The following is a 25,814-nucleotide window of genomic DNA, read 5'->3' as shown; positions in this document are numbered from 1 at the left end:
ACCACAAAAGGGTAAGGGTTTTATACTGTGTAAGAAATACAAACCATCCAATCAGTGGGTAAGAAAACCCGAATGTTTAACCAGCAGCGAATGGAGAAATGCCATAAAAGTGACAACAAATGTAGTTCCAGTTCGTGCATTACCTGGCAGGTCTCAAGACAATAACAACTGTCTGCGTTGCCACAGTGAGATAGAAACACTTGGTCACGTCTTGGGTTCCTGTCCATTTAATGACACACTGCGGAATTCACGACATCATCGAATAAGATCTATGGTTGCTGAAGGCCTAGGAGGAAATCATTATATAGTCTACGAGGAGGTACTTGGATTGTCTCAGGCTGGGTCAAGCCGCCGGATTGACTTGACAGCTCTACCACTGGGCTCAAGTAAAGGGTTTATAATACACCCTGTAACCGTACAACAGGGTTACAGATTCCATTCAGTATGTATGTATTATTATTATTATTATTATTATTATTATTATTATTATTATTATTATTATTAACCCGATTCATTAGATTTTATATTCTGTTTCTCATCATTTAGACTGTAATAATTAGGCATCACGCATATTATTGTATTTAATCATAGGTTAAGTGAAATTTGTTTGTAATTATTCTGTATTGCTGTAAGTGAGATTTGTTGGTTTCATATAGTCATGCTATGGCTTGTAACTCTGGCTAGATGAGCTGGCATAGTATTTTGCAATCGAGGCTATGTTTAACTGAGAATGTTGTGTGCAAGTAGAATTCCCGGTGACGCATGAAACTTAGTCATCTGCAATCCGCTTGGGCACGCTTAGACAACACTTGACTGATGACATCAGTGCGTGGGCACGTGATTGCGACCAAGTGTCAGTATTCGCCAGCTACTGTATGTTGAAGTGGAAGGGATTAACAGAGAGTAGGGAGATGAGTCGTCATCGCGAGGTTATAAAAGTCGATGCAACGGTGGTGAGAGGTATTCAGATCATATCGTTCAGATCATATGTAACAGTCAGATGTATCAAATGGAAGAAGTGGTCTTAGAGTGATGGTCAGAGCTAAGAGTTGTGTTTTCAAGAGGTCTTGTAATAATCGAGGAGGTCTACAAGTGGTGGTTGTATCCGAGCAGAGACGGGTACTATGCTGATAAAGAAACATCATCTTCTTGTGAGGATGGACTTCACAAGATGTTTCAATAATATTTTCCAATTACTTATAATATATTGAGTGGACGTAATTACATTGGAGCTCTCTACACGCGTACATGGTATGTAGGCCAACTCCTTGTTATATAAGAAGATAACAGCAGACGGTTCCCGACTTCAGCTCATAGGTTTTCTCAAGAATTTCAAGTTCAACAGCGGTGTATGCAGACATCAGGTAATTAAAGCATCAGACATGTTATGCATTCATAACATGAAGAAGAATGTAATCAACGGCGATATCACATCTCACTTCAAGTTCATGCCAATAGCTTTTTTTTGTTTAGATTAAATTTTCCTTTTATTAGTACCGCAAATCTCACTAGATATATTTTTTGTTAAATTAAAAGACGTCAATGATTGTTCATTGTGACGTAAATTATAGTCATAAACTCAGTTTTATTTTAATTATAATAAGTGATTCCAGCTCCATGTACAATCCTCAATTGTGGAAATGCAACAGTAATTTAATATTGTCCTGATCCATATCCCTGTATATTGCCAGATATGTGAGTTTATCACCTCACGCCTTAAGATAATTGATATAAGAAGTATGCTCTACCGAATTTTGTTGTTTTTCTTAAAAAAATTCTGGCGCTCAAACAAATGTTATTTATATTGTGTGGAAGATATGAAGGTATAAGAGTAGTGGTTGGAGTAGCCACAACCCCTCAATTAGAACCGAGTCATCATCCACTCAACCACATGATGTACACGAGGAGAAATGGGATATATATGAACCTATAATTTCATATTACGCTGAGAAATATCATCTGGGCTCCATAGATATATTGGGATCGATGATAGGAGCAGAAGGCATCATTACTTACACATTCCACAAATTTTGTTAAGAAATTTGATTTGGATAACCAATTTATTAAGGACATAGTGTTAGCAGCCCTGAAAGGTTCGTTAACTAGTAAGAAGTTATTGTATTATAATGAGTTCCTCATGGATTTCAAAATTATTGACCAATACTATTTTATTAAGCAATAAGTAGGCTATAATATGGTATACCAATCATTTATAGACTTATTTTATACAACCCTTCTAGTTGTCTATCAACTATTTATGTAAGCTTTGACTTTTTGGTAGCCTCCAAATGGGGGAAGGAGAAATAAATACATTTCACTCTCTCTCTCTCTCTCTCTCTCTCTCTCTCTCTCTCTCTCTCTCTCTTAGTGTACAGTAGTTACCATATTAAAAATAAATTATTTCATTATTATTATTATTATTATTATTATTATTAATATTATTATTTTCCTTTCATTTGTAAATATACTTATGCCTGTTGCTCACGGTAAAATTTTCTGTCAAATTTATTGTACAATAATTTAATTTTATAAAATTTCTGTTGCTCAAGGTCAAATTCAAGTTTTATAAAACCTTTGATAAAACTTTTCATAAAATAGGATATGTTCTATTCCGTAAAATTAATTTTATGAAACGAACCAATCAGCGAAACTGACATCACGATGATGCTGGCGCTACGTCGTGAGAAGTTTGTGAAGCTCGATTGTAAACAAACACTTCTTTGTAAAATGGCAGGACCCGGGTGGGCTAAGGAAGCTGTTAGTGTTTTACTGGACGAATACCAGAAATATCCAGATTTGTACGAGGTTAAATGCCACTTTACCATAATAGAAATGCAAGAAGAGGGACAGAAAACACAATCGCCGAATTCCTATATGAATGCTGGTCTTCTAACCTCAACTAATTTTCGAACAACGACAGCAATCCTCTACCTTCTTCTCTTCTTTTGATCCAATCCCGAGTCCAGCATTTCCTGGCATTTCTTTTCTTCCTTTTTACCACCGTACAACATATAATTGCAGCTAAAGCAGCAAGTTTTGCTTTGCTTGTTGGAGTCATACTCTCAAACACACTGTAAGCTGAACAGCTGATTCTTCGTTTATAAGTTTATCGATAGATGGCAGCACATATACATCTTAGTTCAGAAGTGAGTTCATAGATGGTCATCCCGATGTTTCCACGGATTTTATAAAATAATTTTACCGTGAGCAACGCAACTTGTTTTCACCAAATTTTTAAAAATTAATTGTACAACAAATTTTACGAAATAATTTACCGTGAGCAATAGGCATTAGATTTATGCTGTATGATTGCTGTGTGTAAGAGAAGGCCTTGAGCCCTAACTTCGCAACAAATAAAAGTACAGTAGAATCTAATTAATCCATGCCCCATTAGTCCGGGCTTCGCTTAATCTGGACAGCCATTTAATAATAATAATAATAATAATAATAATAATAATAATAATAATAATACAATTTTTGGTCCATGATTTTCAATTTCACGTCTACTGTCATTGATATAAAACCATCAACTTTGATTAACTCGTCGAAGATGCCTTTATTAAATGAAGTGATTGGACCAGATACGGCTGGATTGGAAACAGAGGATTTTCTCAACACCCTCCACCAAGGTGGTGAAAATTCAGCAACACTGGAAGACATTGAGTTGTGGCTAGAAGTAGATGAAGATAATCCAGGTTATCACATTTCAACAGAGGAGGAGATCGTTGAAAGGGTGATCGCTGCAGAAAGCTCTGAAACGGATGAATATGACCAGGATAAAGCAGGTGAAATGTTTAACCCTAAGCCAAAACTTAGTGAAAAGACCATGTAAACATTGTCATTAAAAACGTTGAAGATAAGAACGATGAATACATACCTTCGTACTTGTTACGACCATCTGAAGCATCTGAGTGAGTTAATTATTAAAGATATTAATGTCAAGGAAGACAAAAAAGATCAGCAGTTTCTTCAAAGCAGTAACTTGCATCCGGAAGACAGTAGGTTCGAACCCCGCTATCGGCAGCCCTGAAGATGGTTTTCCGTGGTCTCCCATTTTCACACCGCAAAAATGCTGGGGCTGTATTTTAATTTAAGGCCACGGCCGCTTTCTTCCCATTCGTAGGCCTTTCCTATCCCATCGTCGCCATAAGACCTATGTGTGTCGGTGCGACGTAAAACAAATTGCCAAACCAGTAAGCGTGTCAAGTGTGGTCAGTGAAGGTGTGCCTTGATTGCAATGTTCTAATTCTCAATTGCACTAGTTATTTTGTATTTTTAGGGCTTAATACTGTGTTTTTATATCCGTATTATTGTATTATTATATTACTGTATTACTATATTATCATATCTTGTATACTAAATAACCTTTGTATTTCTTACATTTAAAATACTGTACTGCACACGTGATTTGTACTGAAGAGAGTATTTATGTACGTCGGCTCTTTTCATAAGTTACTTTGTTTAATCAGGTCTCTCATTAATTCGAACAACCTAGAGCCTCAATTAGTCCTAATTAATAAGGTTCTACTGTACCATCTATCTATCTATCTATCTATCTATCTACGTATCTATGTGACCGAAGGCAACGACGCTGACAATTTAGTCATGGAACCAGAACCTTTCCTACCTTTTGGCCAATTTCCTAATTTTTGTGGATTCTGAATTCTTATTTTCGTTAATGTTACAAAGAACTTCTTGCTTTCTCCTCATAAAACTCACCAGGACTGTCCTTATTCTCCAAATGCCACTGTTGGAAGTAACTCCGAGAACACTCGTTGAGGACGCCATCTCCGTGGTCGAAGATGGCTGCGAAGCTGCCATTCACTATCTTCGGCGACATCGGTGAGTTGGCGAGCAGCAGGCTCGAGCCGAAGTGTTCGTTGCGTTGTCTAGTTTCTGGAATCATAGACAAAAATAATAGAGTTAGAAAGGTGACTTCCTGGTCTTCCAAAGAGAACCGTCTGAAGTGAAGATTGGGAAAACACTTCACGTTGTAATGACTCGATATGACAATTCACTCGTTAACATATAACTAATATCCATACTAATGTTATAAAGAGAAAGCCTACGAGTTTGTTTGTTTATTTCTTCGGTCGGTCGGTCGGTCGGTCGGTCGGTCGGTCGGTTGGTTGGTTGGTTGGTTGGTTGGTTGGTTGGTTGGTTGGTTGGTTGGTTGGTTGGTTGGTTGGTTGGTTGGTTGGTTGGTTGGTTGGTTGGTTGGTTGGTTGGTTGGTTGGTTGGTTGGTTGGTTGGTTGGTTGGTTGGTTGGTTGGTTGGTTGGTTGGTTGGTTGGTTGGTTGGTTGGTTGGTTGGTTGGTTGGTTGGTTGGTTGGTTGGTTGGTTGGTTGGTTGGTTGGTTGGTTGGTTGGTTGGTTGGTTGGTTGGTTGGTTGGTTGGTTGGTTGGTTGGTTGGTTGGTTGGTTGGTTGGTTGGTTGGTTGGTTGGTTGGTTGGTTGGTTGGTTGGTTGGTTGGTTGGTTGGTTGGTTGGTTGGTTGGTTGGTTGGTTGGTTGGTTGGTTGGTTGGTTGGTTGGTTGGTTGGTTGGTTGGTTGGTTGGTTGGTTGGTTGGTTGGTTGGTTGGTTGGTTGGTTGGTTGGTTGGTTGGTTGGTTGGTTGGTTGGTTGGTTGGTTGGTTGGTTGGTTGGTTGGTTGGTTGGTTGGTTGGTTGGTTGGTTGGTTGGTTGGTTGGTTGGTTGGTTGGTTGGTTGGTTGGTTGGTTGGTTGGTTGGTTGGTTGGTTGGTTGGTTGGTTGGTTGGTTGGTTGGTTGGTTGGTTGGTTGGTTGGTTGGTTGGTTGGTTGGTTGGTTGGTTGGTTGGTTGGTTGGTTGGTTGGTTGGTTGGTTGGTTGGTTGGTTGGTTGGTTGGTTGGTTGGTTGGTTGGTTGGTTGGTTGGTTGGTTGGTTGGTTGGTTGGTTGGTTGGTTGGTTGGTTGGTTGGTTGGTTGGTTGGTTGGTTGGTTGGTTGGTTGGTTGGTTGGTTGGTTGGTTGGTTGGTTGGTTGGTTGGTTGGTTGGTTGGTTGGTTGGTTGGTTGGTTGGTTGGTTGGTTGGTTGGTTGGTTGGTTGGTTGGTTGGTAATATCTCCGACCACTCACACGATTTCAGTAATTCTTTCACGATTAAACAGCTTATTCTTGGAGCCGGGAAGTATACTTATTGAAGGCCACATGTCTGTGAAAACCACAATAAAGTGGCAGAAAATCATAATTTCAACAGAAATACTTATTCTAGGTGGACAAAAATTATCATGTGCAATGATTGAACTTTGTAGATTATTATTAGCTTATTAGTTACTGGTTACACTTCATGGTTAATTTTATGACAGTTTATTCTTTGCGATAGTTTTCTAAGACTGCAAATTCCCTCCAAGCTGTCGGAACGGTAAACTACGGAACTACTCATGTGGCATGGATGATACATTTCACACCTACTACCCATGGCATATAGGTACAAAGTATACTACAATGATCACATTTGTTGAATTCGTTTTTTGTATGAAAATTTCAAATATTGATGTTCAAATTCTCTTATATATTGTCGATTATTTCGTGGCCTATTTTTCATAAATAAAGTAGTAGTTTACGAACAAGACAATTGCACATTAAAACAGTGTGCCAATTTTCATTGATCGTTCATTACTGGTTACTGAGATATTGTATTAACATCTTTTACTTTGAATGGCTCTCCTGTAAGATGTATCATTTTTAATAAGTTACTTTTACCATCTCTGTAACCTTTAATGACAGAAAAACCAAATTCAGCACTCTGTTTACATGTGCAATTGTTTTAGAAATGGACTATAATCATGAATGTAGCTCGTCATTTATGAAAATAAGGACAATGCAATTACCGACAAAATTTATGAAAATATTTGAACGTTTTTGATAAAAGAAAATTACTATGTATCATGATTGTAGTCAGTAGCGGCGATTGAGAATTAAAAATATACAGACAACAAATAGTACCCGGGTTTGTGGGATATAGCGTACGGGGGGAGGAGGGGTGTATACATCAAAACCGAAGAAACAAGCTACAAAATGGTAAATTTTTTATGCTCTCTGAGCGAGTTTAGACAGAGAGGTAAAGGGTAACATTTTACCAACTTAAGTGCGATAATAGTAGTTTTTAAGATTTTATTATTTTAATTTAGCGTATGATGCTTCAGTTGACAATCGTTTGAAACATATTTTACATATAAGTGTTATTAGAAAAATATATACATATGCATATACATGGATATAGAGTATTTACAAACTAGGAGACACACACACACGTACACACACAACTGCCGGTTCTGAGATTTCATCACAAGCTGATGTCAAGTCCTTCCAGCCAAGTGAGTGCCGTAGGGGTTACTTGATGTAGCTCCTCCACAGGCCCAGTGAATGCTCGTAGAGGACATTCTTTCACGATGTGGCTGATGGTTTGCACTTCAGCAGCACAGTTGCAGGAAGGAGACTCCAACCACCCCCATTGGTGTAGTGCAGAAGCAGTTCTTTCAACGCCGCAGCGTATCCTGTTTAATCTAGTCCAGATGGTGCGTCGGAGGTTGAACCCAGGAGGTTTTGCAGTTGGGTCATCGATGTTGATTAGACCATGTGGGTGTAATCTGGCCCATTCTTGCTTCCATGCTTCGTCAGGTCTAAAAGATATGTCAGTTAGTTCTCTGGCCGTCTTTCAGGCAGGTTTCTGGGATTTCAGTATCGCAACGGCGTTTTCTTCTATATCCTGGTGGATGGGACGCGAGCTGTTCATCATCACCTTAGTCCATAATCTGACAAGGGCATTTTGTCGTCTGATGTGAGGAGGTTGAATGTGGCTCAGTACGGGTAACCACTGTACAGGAGTGGAGTGCAGGGTGCCAGAAATGATTCTCATTGCGTGGCGCAGCTGGACATATACCAGACGAGTATGGGAACTATTCAGCTGAATAATATACTAGTACTAAAGCACTTGTTCGCATGAATTCGCATCTGCACCCCATGATGTTCCAGCTAGTCTTCCCAGAAGGTTGTTACGACTTTTCAGTTTAGCTGCCAGTTTCTGAAGGTTTTGATTCAATACTACACAATAAAACGTTCACCAAAGGAACAATATTACCCATGCATTACAGTTAAATAGAAGTACAGCGTGATTATACAATTAAAATAATTTAGTATTTGAGTACACACTAAGAAACTAACAGACACTAAAGAGACTGCCACGCTGACGAATGCGGGCGGCAAGCGGATGAATCAAACCTCAGTGTCCATGATATTGAAAAAAAAAGTATATAAATATATACACACCTGCTACCCTTCCTCACAGCACGTGCAAAGTCTCCACTACTTGCTGTGGCGCTATACAAATTGGTTAGCCAGTTAATAATTAAAGAAAATAAAGGAAATGGTTAGATGAGAAGACAACAAAGCGTGTGCAAATTGCTTTTCTAAATAATTCCTATAATTCCTAGTTTCATCCGGCTAAAATGCGAATAAAAACGGAATATTTTCTCAAAAAGTGGGGGGGAGGCCCCCCAATCGCCGCTACTGATTGTAGTCTACTATGTAGCTACATGATGTGATTAATACCTGCAAAAAATTTCACTCATGGCACAGTTTCCGAATTTACTCTTCTGACAGCTTGAAGTGAATTTGCAATCATGAAAAACATCACAAGGAATGAACTGTATGAAAACATTAACCATAAAGTGTAACCAGTAACAAATAAGCTAACAATAATCTACACTGTTCTATCAGTGAACATTATAATTTTTGTTCACCTAGAATAAGTAGGCCTACTTCTGTCCAAATTATAATGCGATTAATAGTGATTTTTGCACTACCTAATGTGACATTCAAAGGCATGTGCCCTGAAGTGAATAACAAGTACAGTTGCACCTCGATATCTCGAATATCGAGCTAAATTTTATGTCGAATTACCGAAATTTCGAGACATAGAGAATATCGTTTTGAGCATATTTAGCACATAATTGAATCATGTTTATCTACGGGCTTATTCTGAATACATTATTTTTAACAGTATTTAAGAATACACAGACAAATTCTGCTTTACGGCATCACTTTCATTATAATCCTTGTTATAGGAACTTTTTAGAAGTCAGGATACAGTGCATAGACTTGTGAAACAAGAAACAAACCTCCGTTAACACCTTTGAAAAAATCCGTTAGTCTATACTGTTTGTTATTGTTAACCTTCCCTCCCTTCACACTGAAACTTCTCGCCAAAACCACGCAGCCGAGATTCGTACATTGAGCTTGTCATCCGCGACTTGAAGGGTTGCCTTCGTACGTGACCGGTAATTAATTCACACCCGAGAAACAGCGAGGCTTCGCCGTTTTTCCGATCACTAGCAGTTTTAGTTTTTTGGTTCCCGTCATATTAGCTACCAGCATCAATGTAACCCTTTCTTTACGTGTTAATTGTTCCTCACAAACCACAAATGCCGTATCTGCACAGTTTATGTTGCGAAAATTCGAGTTACAGAGTACTTTTTGCTTCAAGGGAGGAAATGTTTGCTTTGACAAATCGAGAAATTTCTGTAACCGAATTTCGAGTAATAGTGAAATAAATAAACGTGAAGAGTAGGACAAACGACCGGGAAATTTAAGTTTATGCATACAGCTTCATCAATCGAGTCCATTCCTAACTTAGCCTTTATCTCCTCATTCCGATTACCCTCCTGCCATTGTTCCCACCTGTTTGTACCAGCAATTATTCTCGCTAATTTCATATTGAGGTTCGACTGTATACACTAGCCCGGACAACAGCTCTGCCTTGATATTTGCATGACCTATTAGAACCGATAGAAGTTATGTTGCTCTTGCTCCATCCCGGAAGAGGGGACTAGAAGACATTTCCTACTAGCGAAATTAGTATGTATTCTATTTGTACTCTAACCCATTTACCTATATCTCGGGCCTCTGATTATTACTTACAAATTATTATACACACATTCATACATACATACATACATACATACATACATACATACATACATACATAATTGTAGACCGTTATGCCTTTCAGCGTTCAGTCTGCAAGCCTCTGCGAAGTTACTAAATGTCGCCACAATCCTCTATTTGCAACTAGTGCTGTGACCTCATTTAGTTCTATACCTCTATCTTTAAATCGTTAGAAACTGAGTCTAACCATCGTCGTCTTGGTCTCCCTCTACTTCTCTTACTCTGAATAACCGAGTCCATTATTCTCCTAGATAACCTATCCTCCTCCATTCGCCTCACATGACCTCACCACCGAAGCCGGTTTATGCATACAGCTTCATCAATCGAGTCCATTCCTAACTTAGCCTTTATCTCCTCATTCCGATTACCCTCCTGCCATTGTTCCCACCTGTTTGTACCAGCAATTATTCTCGCTAATTTCATGTCTGTTACTTCTAACTTATGAATATCCTGAGTCCACCCAGCTTTCGCTCCCGTAAAGCAAAGTTGGTCTGAAAACAATACAATACAATACAATGGATTTATTTTGTCTGGCAAGATTAAGGCCATTAGGCCCTCTCTTCCATCTAACCATAAAATACAGTATCTACATGTGCAAACTAAAGTAAATAGACTTAGTCCTACAATTGAAACAGTTTTGCAACTACTATACAATGCAATATTATGATGAAAAGCAAAAAATTAAAAATAGGAAAATGATGATGATGATGATGATGATGATGATGAAGATGATGATGAAGAAGATGATTATTTACACAATTATGACATGATTACCTAATTTCAATTAACCTTGATAATAACAGTGAGATTATATAAAGTCTATAGTTTGAGGAAGGCTAAATCTACAAAATTTTCATAACATACAAATAACAATATAGGACTTCATCTATTACTTACTAGGTACCGGTGACAAAGTTGCCTAAAACTAGCAGGTGAGGCTGCTCTAACAGTATTCCACTGTCGTGCCGAAGAAATAACAAATGAGTTTGTGTATCGTATGGTGCGGTGAGGTGGAATAGATAAGAGTGTATCAGATTTTGACCGTATTCCGAAACTGTGATTGGATGAGAGGTGATGAAATTTACTGTACAAGTAGGGAGGTGAGCATGAGGAGAATATTAGATGAAGAAGGCATAAAGCATGAAGATTACGGCGCTGTTTGAGTTTTAGCCAACCGAGTTCATCGTAGGCAGGTGTAACATGGTCAAAGTAACGTAGGTCACATGGAGCGAATACAGGCGTTTTGTGCGCGTTGTAGTTTGTCGTTAAGAGCAGCAGTCAGGTCGTTGTACACGGTGTCACAGTAGTCGAAATGAGATAATACAAGAGTGCAAATGAGGCGTTCTTTTAATACTCGAGAAAATATATTGCGGAATCTTCTAAGTGAGTTAAGTGTCGTAAATACTTTCCTGGAGATGCTGGTAACCTGCTGCTTCCAGGAAAGATGTTCATCTATAATAACACCGAGAACTTTGACAGATTCACTGAAATCAATGGGTGAATTTTGTAGGTAGAGTTTTGGTAAAGTGAGGTTGCTTATGGTTTTTGAACAAAGCCGAGGATGTGAAATTAATATAGCTTGAGATTTTACGTTATTTAATCTAAGTCCATGCATGTCAGTCCAGTTACAGATTTCTTGTAAGTCTCTATTGAAATTTTTAATTTCGTCGGTTAGTCTTTCCGGTTCACAGTGCAAATATAATTGTATATCGTCAGCGTACATGTGGTGTCTACAGCTGTTTAGCGACGACGTAATATCATTGATATAGACAGAAAATAGAAGCGGTCCTAGGACAGACCCCTGTGGAACACCAACTTGTATGGATCGCCAGGAAGAATATTCATTACTGTTATTTGTTACACACTGCAGACGACCGCGGAGGTATGAATTCATCCACTGAAGACTGTTTGTCGAGAACTGGAGTTTAAATAATTTGGAAAGTAGTATGTCTATATCAACTGAGTCGAAAGCTTTAGAGAAGTCAAGAAGAGTTAGGATGGTAACTTGTCTTTTGTCCATCGCATTGCGAATGTCGTCGGTAACCTTAAGTAGTGCAGTACTAGTGCTGTGGTAACGTCGAAAACCAGACTGGTGTTCGTCAAGAATATCGTGTGTTTGCAAGTAGTTGGAGACTTGTTGGTGTACAATGAATTCTAGGGCTTTTGCAAGGACCAATAATATGCTCACAGGTCTATAGTCGGTTACGTCTTCAGGCGGTGATTTTTTTAGCGAGCGGGACGACAACGGCAGCTTTCCATAAGGAGGGATACGCGCCAGTCATTAGTGAATGGTTAAATATGTGAGTTATAGTAGGTAAAATTATGTCAATTATTGTCTTAATAAGTTCTATTTCTATGTTGTCTATCCCTTTAGACTTCGATTTTATTCGAAATATGGCTTGTTTAACTTGCGAAGGTGTCACGTGTGAAAAGTAGAATTTTTCTCTGTCAGGTGCAGGCGAGTTGTAATTGTTGTATAGTGTTCTATGTTTCATTTCTCTGTCAATGGTATGTCCGGGAGTGGTAAAATATGTATTGAGGGAGTCCAGGGATGTGTCAATAAGATGATCGTCTCTTTGTTTACCTATTCCCAAGTGTCTTAGTTCTTTCCAAGCCATACCAGGTTTAGTATTTTGTTTTAACAGGGTATGTGAATGTCTAATTCTAGCGTTGCGTACTGCCTGCGATGTTTTATTTCGTAGCTGTTTAAATGCGTCAAAATTGTCTTGTGTCGGTTGTCGCTTAAACTTTCTGTGTGCGGCATCTCGTCTTGCCATTAACTCTTTTAGCTGCAGGTTTAACCACGGTGCTGAGGCTCGTGTTACCCGTACTGTTTTCGGCGGGGCGTGTCGATCATAGAGCGCTGTCAGATGTAAAGATAATTTCGTCCGGGAGCTGGCTTCTTTCTTACAGAATACTGTTGATCGCAACTGCCAGCTCACTGCATTAGCTTTACTGCACCTTGATTCAATCTCACTTGCTATATTACCATCCTGGGAGAACACACAACCTAAATACTTAAATAGATTTCTATATACTGTAAATAATTTTGACAGATTTTTAAGAGATCAAATATTTCTTTTAAACCAGAATAAATCTGGAAATATGCTCGTCCGGTACCGTTTATATATCGTTGATATATATGAACTGCATATTAGGAGTACATTAACAAGTGTACGGTAAAATAGATAAACGAAAAATAAATACATTTGTATGCACCCTCCGTAAACAATAGAAATATTTCACTTTCCTTGCTTAACTTACCAATTTACGGACACGATAAATATCTTATTGTGAACACTTCAAAACAGTGAGTCACAAACAATTCTTCAGTAGTTAAAATGTGTAGTCTCTTTTTAAAAAATTGTTACATGTAATTGAGGATTGCCTTTACTATGACTCTGCAATTTCGTACATCGTGAGGAAACTGTAGTTTCTCACAGGTAGCATCCTATGAACTAAAAGCAGTTAGTGAAAATAAAGATTATAACAGTTTTTAATAAAATTAATACTAATTATGCTGATGTGTACAACAAGTGTACTGAATTCTTGTATTGTTTACTGTGTTTGTTTTTCTTTGTATTACTTTTCATTTTTTTTTACTTAATACTACTTATTATTTCTAACGCATTCTGTTTCTCATTTCCTTTGTTTCTTCGGTGGATTTTAAATAATAAAAGTAAAATTGTACTCTTCAGCTCTTTATAACCGTGGCTGGTGGGAAACTGTTTTCAACTTTAGTTTTCTTAATTTCTGTGAATATATAACTATGCTGAAGTCACAAAGTAATACACGGTACAGTTTGTGATTTTTCTGTGTTAGTCTGTGTAATTATATCAGTGACATGCCTCCACTGTTGTCGCAGCCTTAATCCAATTCAAGAATGGAACATACAAATTATAGAATTCAGTTTGCTACATAATAGCTCTTACGCGTTTTCTTAACCGACATTTTCGCGGGAAAAGCTGGTTTTCTTTACTTTGGTGAATTATTTATTCGATAAAATCCAAAATAACCGGTGAAAATTAAAAGAACACAGGTATTAGTTAGAATTAATTGCCCTGAAAAATGTCCATATGCGTTTTCTTTGCAAGTATAATGGTTTTACAGACAATTGCACTTTAATTTTTTTATGTTTGATGTTTTGTGGTACGCTGTACTGTAACGGTTCAAATCCCGTTACAAGATGATATCTGCATTTTTATTATTGTATGATTTTATCTGTATTTTATTATTATTATTATTATTATTATTATTATTATTATTATTATTATTATTATTATTATTATTATTATTATTATTATTATTATTATTATTATTATGTCAGTATTATTATTATTTTATCTATGATATTATTACTATTATTGTAATTATCAGTCTTATTCAATTCTATTTTGCAATGCCTGTTGCTTGCAAGATTGTACTTAGATGTATGCATATATACGTATGTGTAGAATAACACTCAATACCTGTACAGTGAGAATTGTTGTATATATCAGAGATTGGAAGTGACGTTGTTATATTGCTATACCACTGGCGATTCTGCCAAGTCATCGCCAAGTCTTGGCTACGTCATCGTATTTATTTAGTATATGCGCTCAGAGAGTCAGCCGCCCAGGGCTATTTCACCACTGGATGTAATATCTGTCGCGTAGGTGGGAGTATGTCATTGTTATTTCTGGAGATTACGTAGCTGTGTCAACTAACGTCTATAAAAGGTGGGTGCATATTGTAGCGTCAGTCATTAGTTATACGGATGCAGTACAGTGAAGAAGTCTACTAGATCAAGAGGCCTCAGTCGGTCAGTCAACAAGTGTGAACGAGAGATGGAGAAGACTCAGTGAGCCATTAATTATTGGTCATTGAGAGAGTGAGGCCAAAAGTTAGTTGGTCACTTAGTTGAAGACACGGACGCAAGGGCTTACCATGAAGTCAGAGAGGGCAACCCTGGATCTGCCAAGAGGTCATACCATATTGACTTACAAAGAAGTCAGATGATATGGAGAAGAAGCAGTCACAAGGATGTATCACCAAGTTAGGCGTGACACATCTACAGTAAACACCAGATCAATGGATTACGTCGTAATTACACTCAAAGTGTTGAAGGTACAGTCAAGTGAATCAGTGAGGGAAATATTTCGTATAAATTGTTAAATGTCCGGTCAAGAAGAATTCAAATTCATGCCTAGTTTCTTTCAGTTGCAATGTCATAATTTCATATTCTCATCTGTTTTATCGCAACAAGACTCACTATTTTTTATATATTATTTAAAGAATATATTTTGTTCTATCAAACGCATTCATAGTTTTATTTCAATTACAGTAAAATATCTTAACCTCAAAATTAATGGGGAAACCGAACGCCAATCTCCTTTTCCCAGAACTTATATGGTATGTTGTCAAAAGTAAGCTTATTACCCCACACCCTAGAGATAGTAAAGAGTCTCATTCTATTATTGCTGCACTGAGTGGCAGCTGGCGCCCTTCAAATAACGTATGTGTAAGTAAGCAGGTAACAAGTAAGTGTGAGTACAAGGTCCGACGAGTGTGTATTTTATTTAATGAATATTAATTTTCAGATTTCCCTTTATAAATGCAGATATTTAGATTTTTAAAGTTAAATGCAGTTTTATATAAATATATATGTTTGTAAAATCAGTCAGACAGTTAAGAAAGTCACAGTACTAACCTCTCAAAACCACCTAAGAAGTGAAGAAAATTCAGTGCGACGTCACGATTTCTGTATTCATCGCACGAAGTTGTCATTTGTTGGTAATGTGATTGCAGATCTGCACGCTGATTGGATGTAGCACAACATAAAGAGTGCCACATCGTCTGCTGTCACGATCATAAATCTGCTGCTTAGGATCAGACAGACGTAACTACATTTTTAGCTTATACTATCATCTTGATCAGAAAGTACAATTCTATCCTTAAATCACATGAACGTATATCAATAATCCATTAATTGCCAGCGTGTCTACATTTCATTATTAAATAGCAAATATCATGGAGACATGAAAGCTATTCCGTTTATATGATTATTATGGCAGGATGGATCATACTGTCGTAAACGATATTACATTTCTTTGATTCTAGACAGAGTGTGATTTAAAATGATCGCGTAAACCGACACCTAAAAATGTACAAACGCACAACTATATTGACGTGAATGTGTATTTCAGCAAGCTAACAGTCCTATATATTTTATGTACTCTACGGCGAACCAGAATATTATGTTCTACCAATAAGAGGCACAACTTGTTGGTGACGTTAAAATAAGCCAGTAACGCAGTTTACTGCGGTTTTAAGTTATTTAGTGAAGCAAAGAAGAAGCACTTGCTAGATATGTGTCATAAGAGTATTACTCCAAGCAGGCACCACTCGGACTCAAAATAGTTGATTGTGAGACAGAAAATGGTAATGAAGGTTCAAAAGAATTGCTAGAATAAAACATGAAATTAACTACCAGAATTTTGTTCTTTAATTTATATGGACTTGTTCCAGGGTAAATAAAACAATTGACCACTTTGACTTGAGTTGTCTCTATATGGAATTCATTAGCGACACAGTTAACCAGCCTAGATCATAAATTAACTCTTATTTAGAATTGGAGAAACGCAACTACATGCTGTAGTTTAGAGTGAGGGAGACATTTCTACATGTATCAATTTTAGGAATAACTGATTTCGTCCGACTGAAATGATCTAGCATTTTACGAATGAGACACAAAAATATACAATTGTATGTATTTTTACGTCCGTCTCGGTGGTGTAGTGGTTAGCGTGATTAGCTGCCAGCCTGGCGGCCCGGGTTCGATTTCCGGCTCTGCCACGAAATTTGAAAAGTGATACGAGGGCTGGAATGGGTTCAACTCAGGCTCTAGAAGCCAACTGAGTAGAGGTGGATTCGATTTCCATCTCAGCCATACTCGAAGTGGTTCTCCGTGGTTCCCACTTTCCTCCAGGCAAATGGTACCTAACTTCAGGCCACGGCCGCTTCCTTCCCTTCTCCTTGCCTGTCCCTTCCAATCTTCCCATCCCTCCATAAGGTCCCTGTTCAGTATAGCAGGTGAGGTCACCTGGTTGGGGTACTGAATCTCCTTCCCAGTTGTATATCCCTGGCACAAGATCTCACGCTCCAGGATACTGCCCTTGAGGCGGTAGAGATAGGATCCCTAGCCGAGTCCGAGGGAAAAACTGACTTTGGAGAGTAAACAGATTAAGAAAGAAAGAATGAAAGAAAGAAAAGTGTATTTTTATATTGCGTTAATATTTTTGAAATACTGACGTGATAACAAACGCTAAATGACAATAGCCTACTGCATTACAATTTTTCTTTTTTTTTCGTGGTTACGCTTACTGATCCTAAGAAGTCGAAATGGCCTGTTGCTCTCTGCTGACCAACGAGCAAAAAAGTAAAATAAAATGAAATTCAAAAACAGTAACGTCTTAAATAGGCGCTAAGTATCAAAATAAGTATTTGTATGCTAAGACAAATCCCGTTTGTTCGTTGCAATTGACCCAAAATATATTTTTAATTCGACTCCTGCATGTTTAGCGCTTTCAGGAACAAATAGGCATTTTAGGAAATATTCTCTGCTGACTATCCCGCACTTTTGCAACCTTTCTGTATAATCTCACTTCTCAAAATCGAGTAGAATAGTCTTATGAAATGCTGTCTTACCTCCCAGCGGTACTTTGGGTCTATGAGCCACCTGAATCACTTGCTCGTACTCTTGCAGTATCTCCTGAGCTGTGGCTCGTATTTCAGCCCAGTCCCTCGTGATGTCGTCCACTGTGGTTCGTTGTGACGTCACTGTAAAGCGAATGACGTAACGTCCTTTGAGCGCGGCAGGTACACAGTGCACACGACCTCTGGCATTCATCCTCTTGAGGAGCCTCTCAGTCAGATCGTTGTCTCCTCTCAGCCGAAACACCACCATACCCAGGTGTCTGGGAGCAGGGATCTCGAACCGCGCGTCTGCCATCACCAGCGCCTCGAACTTCTGGGCGAGGCGCACTCCCTGGAACAATGCCATATTGCTTAAGTGTGGAATTATTGACAACTTCTTAGCATTAAATAGTAAGTTAACTCGTGTCCCCATCCCGAGGTGGTGTAGCCCTTTTCAGGTACACCAAAATGAAGGTGAGCTGCATGTGCCATTTCAACCACATACCAGCCCTCCTGTCGTTCCTAAATCTCTAGCACTACAGGGAATCGAACGTTGACTCTCGAGGACGGGAGCTAAGAGCACTAACCGTTAAGCTAGGAAGGCGGACAACATTAAATATATTACTTTACTGTCCAGATTTTCAACCTTAGAACCTATTATATATTATATTATATATTATATATATTATATATTATATTATATTATATGCCGAACTCTCACCATTCAGAATATTTTTCTTCTAGGTTTCTCAACTTTAAACACATTACTTTTTCATTTGATTTCCAACATTAGTCATTATGCTTTGTTATTGGAATTTAAGCGTTAATCAAATTTAGTTATTTCCGAATTTTCAGTCCGCACGTTTTCTCCTCAATAAATTATTTTAGATTTTATTTAATTAATTGATTAATCAATTTAATTTAAACGAGTTTACCTCCCTTTTAACATATTCTTAACGCCAAACTTAGTAGTGCTTGTTTCAACCACAAACATATCGTGTTACTGTCAGATTCTTGATTCAAGCAATATCACTTTACCCCTGGAGTCTTAATCTATAAAATATTTTACCCATTACTATAATGTTCAGCAGAGAATTAAGTTCCTTGGCTAGCTGATCAACGTCACGGCCTTCAGTTTAGAGGGATCCGGGTTCCATTTCCGAGCGGGTCAGTGATTTTAGCCACGTCTGGTCAGTTCCCCACTCTCAGGGACTGGATATTTCCGTTTATCACAATACTTCCCGCTTCATATTCACACAACACAATTTACTACTAAACGCTAGAAAGGTACTCAATAGTACATAATAATGGCGTGTGGCCTCCAAAGAGGCACAGTACAGGTCTTTCGAGTTAACGCCGTATCTGCGCGTCTATAAGAATGGGGCCCTACATACAATGAAGACGGCACACACACCCAGCCCTCGAGTCATTGGAATTCGCCAATGAAGGTTAAAATCCTCGACCCCGTCGGGAATCTAACACGGGAACCACTGAACCAAAGGCCAGCATGCTAACCATTTAGCCGTAGAACCGGACATAGAAATAGTGAATGCATTCTTCCACATATGGCAGGTGTCAAGAAGGGCAACCGATCGTACAACAGGCCAAGTCCACATGTGCAACACATTTCACACCGTGGCTCCACCGAGGCCCGGGAAATAGTGGCAGAAGAAATGTCGGTGACAGAATCTAGTTTTTACAGTAACTATTAACAGAAAATTATTTATATAGAACTTGCTCATTTCGATCGAGGATTGTGGCGACGTTTAGTAAATTCACAGAGGCTTGCAGACTGAACGCTGAAAGGCATAACAGTCTATAATGATAATGTATGTATGTGTGTATGTTGCTCATTTCATACGTATGCGTGACATATTTATCACAGGAATTATTAGAATATAGAAATACAAATCTCTCTACCCTTAAACCTCTAGGCCTACTGTACATTCACTACATTATATCGAAGATAATTTTATATGTATTCAAATAACAAGCATCGAATTAAAAATATCAAAGCACACGACAAACTAATCATAACACTTGCCACAAAATACTTTTTTCCTCCGGTGAAACGTTTAATAAGCCATATTACCCATCTTGCGTATGTTGAGTTCAAATTTACTTTCCATTTTCCTGTATCACGTAAAATATTTTAACAACAACCACACCATTTCCTTTAATATCATGATTTTGATCACATTTCACTCAATTTTGACATCCCTTAAAGAACTGCAAGAAAATTATGTTTCCAACAAACATCTTTCTGAGGTGTGAGATGTCCGGAGTCCGGTTTCCTTACAGTGTACAAAGCATGCAATACGATATAACATTGAGATTTTATTTTGTTTTCACCTAGGGGTGCTAGTATATTTTTTTGATAGTAAGTCATAATATTACATATTCTACGTAACTGTTATGACTGGCAATTTTTTTTTTTTTTGTATGTGAGAAAATTATTTTCATATTTCCGTAAATTTGTATAATATATTTTAGGATATATTTTATTGATACCTTGTAAATGGTACATGATAAAGCATTTCTTTTTTTCTGTCACTGAATTCTGCACACCATTAGCGTTGTTCATGTATTCTGATGCCTGGTAAGAAATTTGAAAACGTGAGGAAATGAATTCCAATTTTCTTAAATTTACATTAAATCGCGTACATCAGCATATATATAAAATACGTAATTACATAATATCTGTACATGTTACAGGAAAACGGTTGGTGTTTGTGAAATCAGCACAACGTTTTCCATATGAACCGCCTATTTTCACCAAAACAGGGAAATCATTGCAGGCTAGTGAATCATGCAACAGAAATATTAGCAATCCAGTCTCACAGTTCAGACAAGTTGCTTTACGTCTCACCAACCCAGATATGCCTCATGACAACGATGGGATAGGAAAAGGCTGGAAGTGGGAAGGGAGCAGCCCTGGCCTTAATTAAGGTGCAGCCCAAACATTTGCCTGGTGTGAAAATAGGAAACCACGGAAACCATTTCCAAGGCTGCTGACTGTGGGGTTCGAATCCACTATCTCCGTAATGCAAGATCACAGCTGCACGCCCCCAAAATCAATCAGTCACTACTGATCTGCATTTAGGGCAGTCGCCCAGGTGGCATATTCCCTATGTGTTGTTTTCCTGGCCTTTTCTTAAATGATTGCAAGGAAATTAGAAATTTATTGAACATCTCCCTTGGTAAGTTATTCCAATCCCTAACTCCCCTTCCAACGAATACTTGCCCCAATTCCTCCTCTTGAATTCCAACTTTATCTTCATATTGTGATCTTTCCTACTTTTAAAGACACCACTCAAACTTATTCGTCTGCTGATGTCATTCCACGCCATCTCTCCACTGACAGCTCGGAACATACCACTTAGTCGAGCAGCTCGTCTCCTTTCTCCCAAGTCTTTCTAGCCTAAACTTTGTAACATTTTTGTAAGTCTACTCTTTTGACGGAAACCATCCGGAACAAATCTAGCTGCTTTCTTTGAATTTTTCCAGTTCTTGAATCAAGTAATCCTGGTGAGGATCCCATACACTGGAACCATATTCTAGGTGAAGTCTTAATAGAGACCCCAACTGCACGGCTAACTCTCTCGGTCTCACAGTTCAATTGCCTTCGTTAATACTTCTCAGTTGTCTACATAGTCCTATGAATTAAATCATTGCAATCATTTCAGTTTATCTTCTAACACAATACCTCCATTTCTCATAGCATATGCATAGTAGGCTGATTCCAAGATATGGGCGGTGATCACCTACGAATTAAGTTTTTAAAAATCCCATCTGATTCCACTGAAATGTCTGTATCTTTTAATTTGTTATATTGCCACTTACTGACCATTATTATAAACTGAAGTTGTTTTAGTTTAATGAAAACCATTCTATAATATCCGTGTCCAAGTAGTTGGCACTCTGACCTTCTATCTACGAGGTCCCAAGGTCGATTTCCATCGGGGTCGGGGATTTTGACATTCATTGGTTATTTCCTCTTGTTCGAGGACTGTTTGTTTGTATCATTTTCTACATTAGATTTCATCGTAGGTAGGGCGCAATACTCACACATGCGTAGGTCACCCATGGGCGTAATATAGAAGGACCTAAATCAGGTCTCTCCGGAGGCCATACGCCATTATTATTATTATTATTATTATTATTATTATTATTATTATTATTATTATTATTATTATTTAGTTAAATGTAATTGGTATGAGCATGGCAGCGTTAAATAGATGAACACATTAAATAAAGCTTTATTTAGTTTCGCCAGATAATTAAATTAATTTATCTGCTGATGTTACCATAGGAGATACCAATTGCAGCAACTTTGCCCTTAAAGGAGTTCTTAACATGTCAGTAAATCAACTAACAACAAGTTTGAATCGGAATATGCTTATCTCCAGACACATTTATCATTCAATATCGATTCAGATTTTAATTTCCCACATCAGGATCTCATTGTTGTCTCAATGATGTTTCCGTTCAGAACATTACCGGTAAAAGTTTTGTTCATTTTCAGTTCGCTGATAAGTATGAGATTTGTTTTCTAGGTGCTTATTTTAAGGCCATTACTGTATCGTGCAGTAGTGTGATGGATGAATGTGTTTCGTAGACGCAGGGCCATCGTTTAGGACCACTCAGAAACAAAGAACACCACAATTCAACTCCTTGTGTTCCTGGTGGAGATGGATCAACAATGGACCATGCGTGATTTAGTCGAGGAAGTAGGCGTATACTACAGGAACTTGCTCGACATGCGTCACATAATTAGATCGCGCACAGGATACTACTTGAAGTGCAAATGTAGCAGCGTTAATCACTTACAAAGGACTTGTTGATCCATTATCAGGGTGGAGAGGAATACTTTCCTTTGAAGGCTCCTCACTAACGCTGAAAGCAGCAATCCAAGGAGTGGATCCTCATCGCCACCGAACGAACATGTACTCTGCACAGGGTGGCTGATGTGAAGTAATGTCCATTCTGGCGTTTGGCGTTCACTAAATCATACTGAACGTACTCGGGGAAGACGTCGGCACTTGCTGTCCAGGATCCCCATCATCCTCCATAACAATACACGGTGTCACACTGTTAACGCAGAGATGAATCCCCCACGAGAGTGGAAATGATATGGGAGGGGTCATAGAACATCCGCCATATTTACCGGATATGAACCCATGTGAATAATTATAATCTCTTCTAAAAAAAGGGGAAAGTAATACCGTTCGTGGAAAGCATAATGTCACAGGAGAAACGATCATCCGGGATGTACAGTGGTTACTCCAGGACATCACCTGAGAGGGACACGCTGACTGTGCCCAACGCCGTCCACAAGTGTGGCAGAAGATTGCTGACATGAGGTGGGGGGAAGGGAGGAGTACACAGGCAATCATAACTGATGTCTCTCCTGCCAGTAAATGCGGGCAAAACCACTACCTTTTATCAAACCTATGACAATAGAAAGGAGTGAATAATTAAATTCAGAACTAAATACATGCTCGAGTAATTCATGGAAGGTTTGTAGACTTTAAAAATTGATCACTCACCTCTCGGATGTGCTTCTGAAGGCCCTTGATGCCAAAGTTACGGATAACGAACCACAGCTTGAGTGCTCGGAACCTCTTGCTCAGCGGGATCTGCCAGTGCTGCGTAATAAAACAGAAAATGACCGCATTTGGATTTTACAATGAGAAGTGTAAGAAACAATAGTGTAGTATTGTTGCACACTTTTAAAAAAGTACATGGAACAGTTAACAGATAACAAATTCAGATCCCAGCTTGACCGCTGTAATACTGACAGTGAATTTTCCACTCCATTGCTGAACGTGCAACTCTTTTCCAAACGTGGAAATTTCCCAAGGCACTAAATTACATATGTAGGAATTTTAACTGGTTTTCTCACCAAGGCAGTTGTAATTTGAATTCCAGTTACGAAATTAAAATTCATTTCACAAAAACTGGACGCCCCTTGGTTATGATTGAGATATCGCGATCACGTAAATTGCTAGCTGCGTATTTGCACAAAAACATAGTCCCACATATTACACAGATTAACAAACAGTTATTATTCTCCCAAATGATAAAAAATGTGCACCTTTCAATCTGCAGGCCTTTGGGCGCTTAGTAGGCCAAGGCCCTACGGGGTTATTGCGCCAAGAGGCTTGGTTTAAAAAAATTAAAATGTGGCCAGTCAATTAAATGATCTAATATAATATTCTATTAAATATTAATTATTTATGTACAGGTAGACCTCGTTATACGCGATAGTTACATTCCACAGAATTGCCGCGCATACTGAATTCGCGTAAATCGAGTCATTTTGTATGTGAAATATAGGGTTAGTCTTCTGTTTACTCGTGTATTAAGTTTAAAATAGCAGAGATTCTTACTATTTTTACAAAAAAAAAATAGCCATTATGTTTCTGAAACGCATTTTAATGCAAATTTCATATAAACTTAATTTTTTAACACTGAAACACAATAATGAACTAAATTCTGCATACAAGCTCTTGGCTTTAGCTTGAATAGCAGCTCCAGAGAGAGGCATGTGTTGTTTGTGCTGCTCAATCCAATCCATTATTTCCATCGCTTCCGAGCGAGATTTGGTCACTTTAGTCACACTTAAGTTAGTAGAAGATTGAGCAGTTTTTCGAATTGATTTCGCATTGTCACGAATAGTTCTCACAGTGGGTTCAGTAAGTCCCAAAGCACGTTGAATATCAACAATACGCTGACCTTTCTCAAAGCGATCCAAAACTTTCCGCTTTGTTTCTAACGAATAAGACTTTGGTATACGTTTCTTTCCTTTTACCTGGCGGTTTAAAATAGGAAATCTGTCAAGTGTAAATTCACAGCTCTACTGACCGAAACTGACGATTCACGTCTCGACAAATACGACGGAACATGCGCTTGCTCCGTTTAACCTTGGCGCGCGACGTAGTGTACGTTACAGAGTTCGGCACGCATCTCTGTACCCGCCTTAAGGCATTGCAGCTTCCATATACTGTTAACAGATGGTAGCACTAGACTAAAAATCAAAATCGCGTATATGCGAAATCGCGGATAACGAATCCGCGTATAACGGGGTTTACCTGTATATGTGATATAGGGCTGCTCCTATTTTTATACTCTATTACCATTATCATGGAAATGTATTTTTAAGCTTATAATTCCTTTATTTCTTTGTAATTTTCTTAACCTTCATATTGTACTTTGTTTCTAATCTTTGGATGTAAGTCATTCGCGTGTCTAAATGTTAATTTGAAGACCACTCCGCTCTTCATCTCTCGCAGTCGTTCGAGCCTCTACAAATACATGCACCACTTCCACATTTGTTGGGCTGACAACTCTTTCTCTCCGTTTACAGACACAATCCTCCTGTGTTCGATTTGCATTGTAAAGTGTTTAATTATAGGTTTGCCAATATTTAGGTCATAATAATAATAATAATAATAATAATAATAATAACGTACGACCTCCGTACAAGCCTGGTGAAGGTCTTTCGACTTGACTCCCAATGGAAATCCCCCTGTGGGTGGGGGCGGTAGAATAACACCCACGGTATCCCCTGCCTGTAGTTAGAGGCGACTGAAAGGCGCCCCAGGGGCTCTCAACTTTGGATCATGGGTTGGTGACCACGGAGCCGTTAGCTGAGTCCTGGCATTGCTTCCATTTACTTGTGCCAGGCTCCTCACTTTCATCTATCCTATCCGACTTCTCTTGGTCAACTCCTGTTCTTTTCCGACCCCGACGGTATTAGGTTCCCGAGGCCTAGGGAGTCTTTCATTTTCACGCCTTTCGTGGCCCTTCTCTTCCTTTGGTCGATATTTTCATTTCTGGAAGTGTAGGATCCCTTCAATTTTTTCCCTCAGATTAGTGCTAAATAGAGGATGGTTGCCTAGTTGTACTTCCTCTTAAAACAATAATCACCACCACCACCTCCCAATAGAGACCTACCTATCTATGAGGATAGTGTTCTTACCAGGATGATAGTAAAGTAAACTCGTTTCCTCATCCCGAGGTGGTGCAGCTCTTTTCAGGCACACCCCCAATGGAGGTGAGCTGCACGTACCATCTTCAGCATATATTATCCCTCCTGTCATTGTTGAATTCCTGGCAGTATCAGGAATCGAACCCGGGCCTCCGAGGATGGCAGCTAATAGTGCTACGCTACG

The 25,814-nt window shown here is 38.6% G+C and overlaps 1 protein-coding gene across 1 annotated transcript in view; it reads right to left on the bottom strand.

Moving 5' to 3' along the window:
* Hdc (histidine decarboxylase) overlaps positions 1-25,814 on the bottom strand; it is a 110,754-nt gene that overhangs the window by 5,541 nt on the left and 79,399 nt on the right. The window contains exons 11-13 of the mRNA XM_067148166.2: positions 23,187-23,285; positions 17,650-17,989; positions 4,720-4,896 (exon numbers count right to left, since the gene is read on the bottom strand). Coding sequence (XP_067004267.2) covers positions 4,720-4,896; positions 17,650-17,989; positions 23,187-23,285 — 616 coding nt within the window. The remainder of the gene's footprint in view (positions 1-4,719; positions 4,897-17,649; positions 17,990-23,186; positions 23,286-25,814) is intronic.

Source organism: Anabrus simplex, chromosome 5 (assembly GCF_040414725.1).
Source record: "Anabrus simplex isolate iqAnaSimp1 chromosome 5, ASM4041472v1, whole genome shotgun sequence".
Lineage (NCBI taxonomy): Eukaryota > Metazoa > Arthropoda > Insecta > Orthoptera > Tettigoniidae > Anabrus > Anabrus simplex.
Note: the sequence above shows the minus strand (reverse complement) of the source record. Positions and strands in the feature narration are given on the sequence as shown.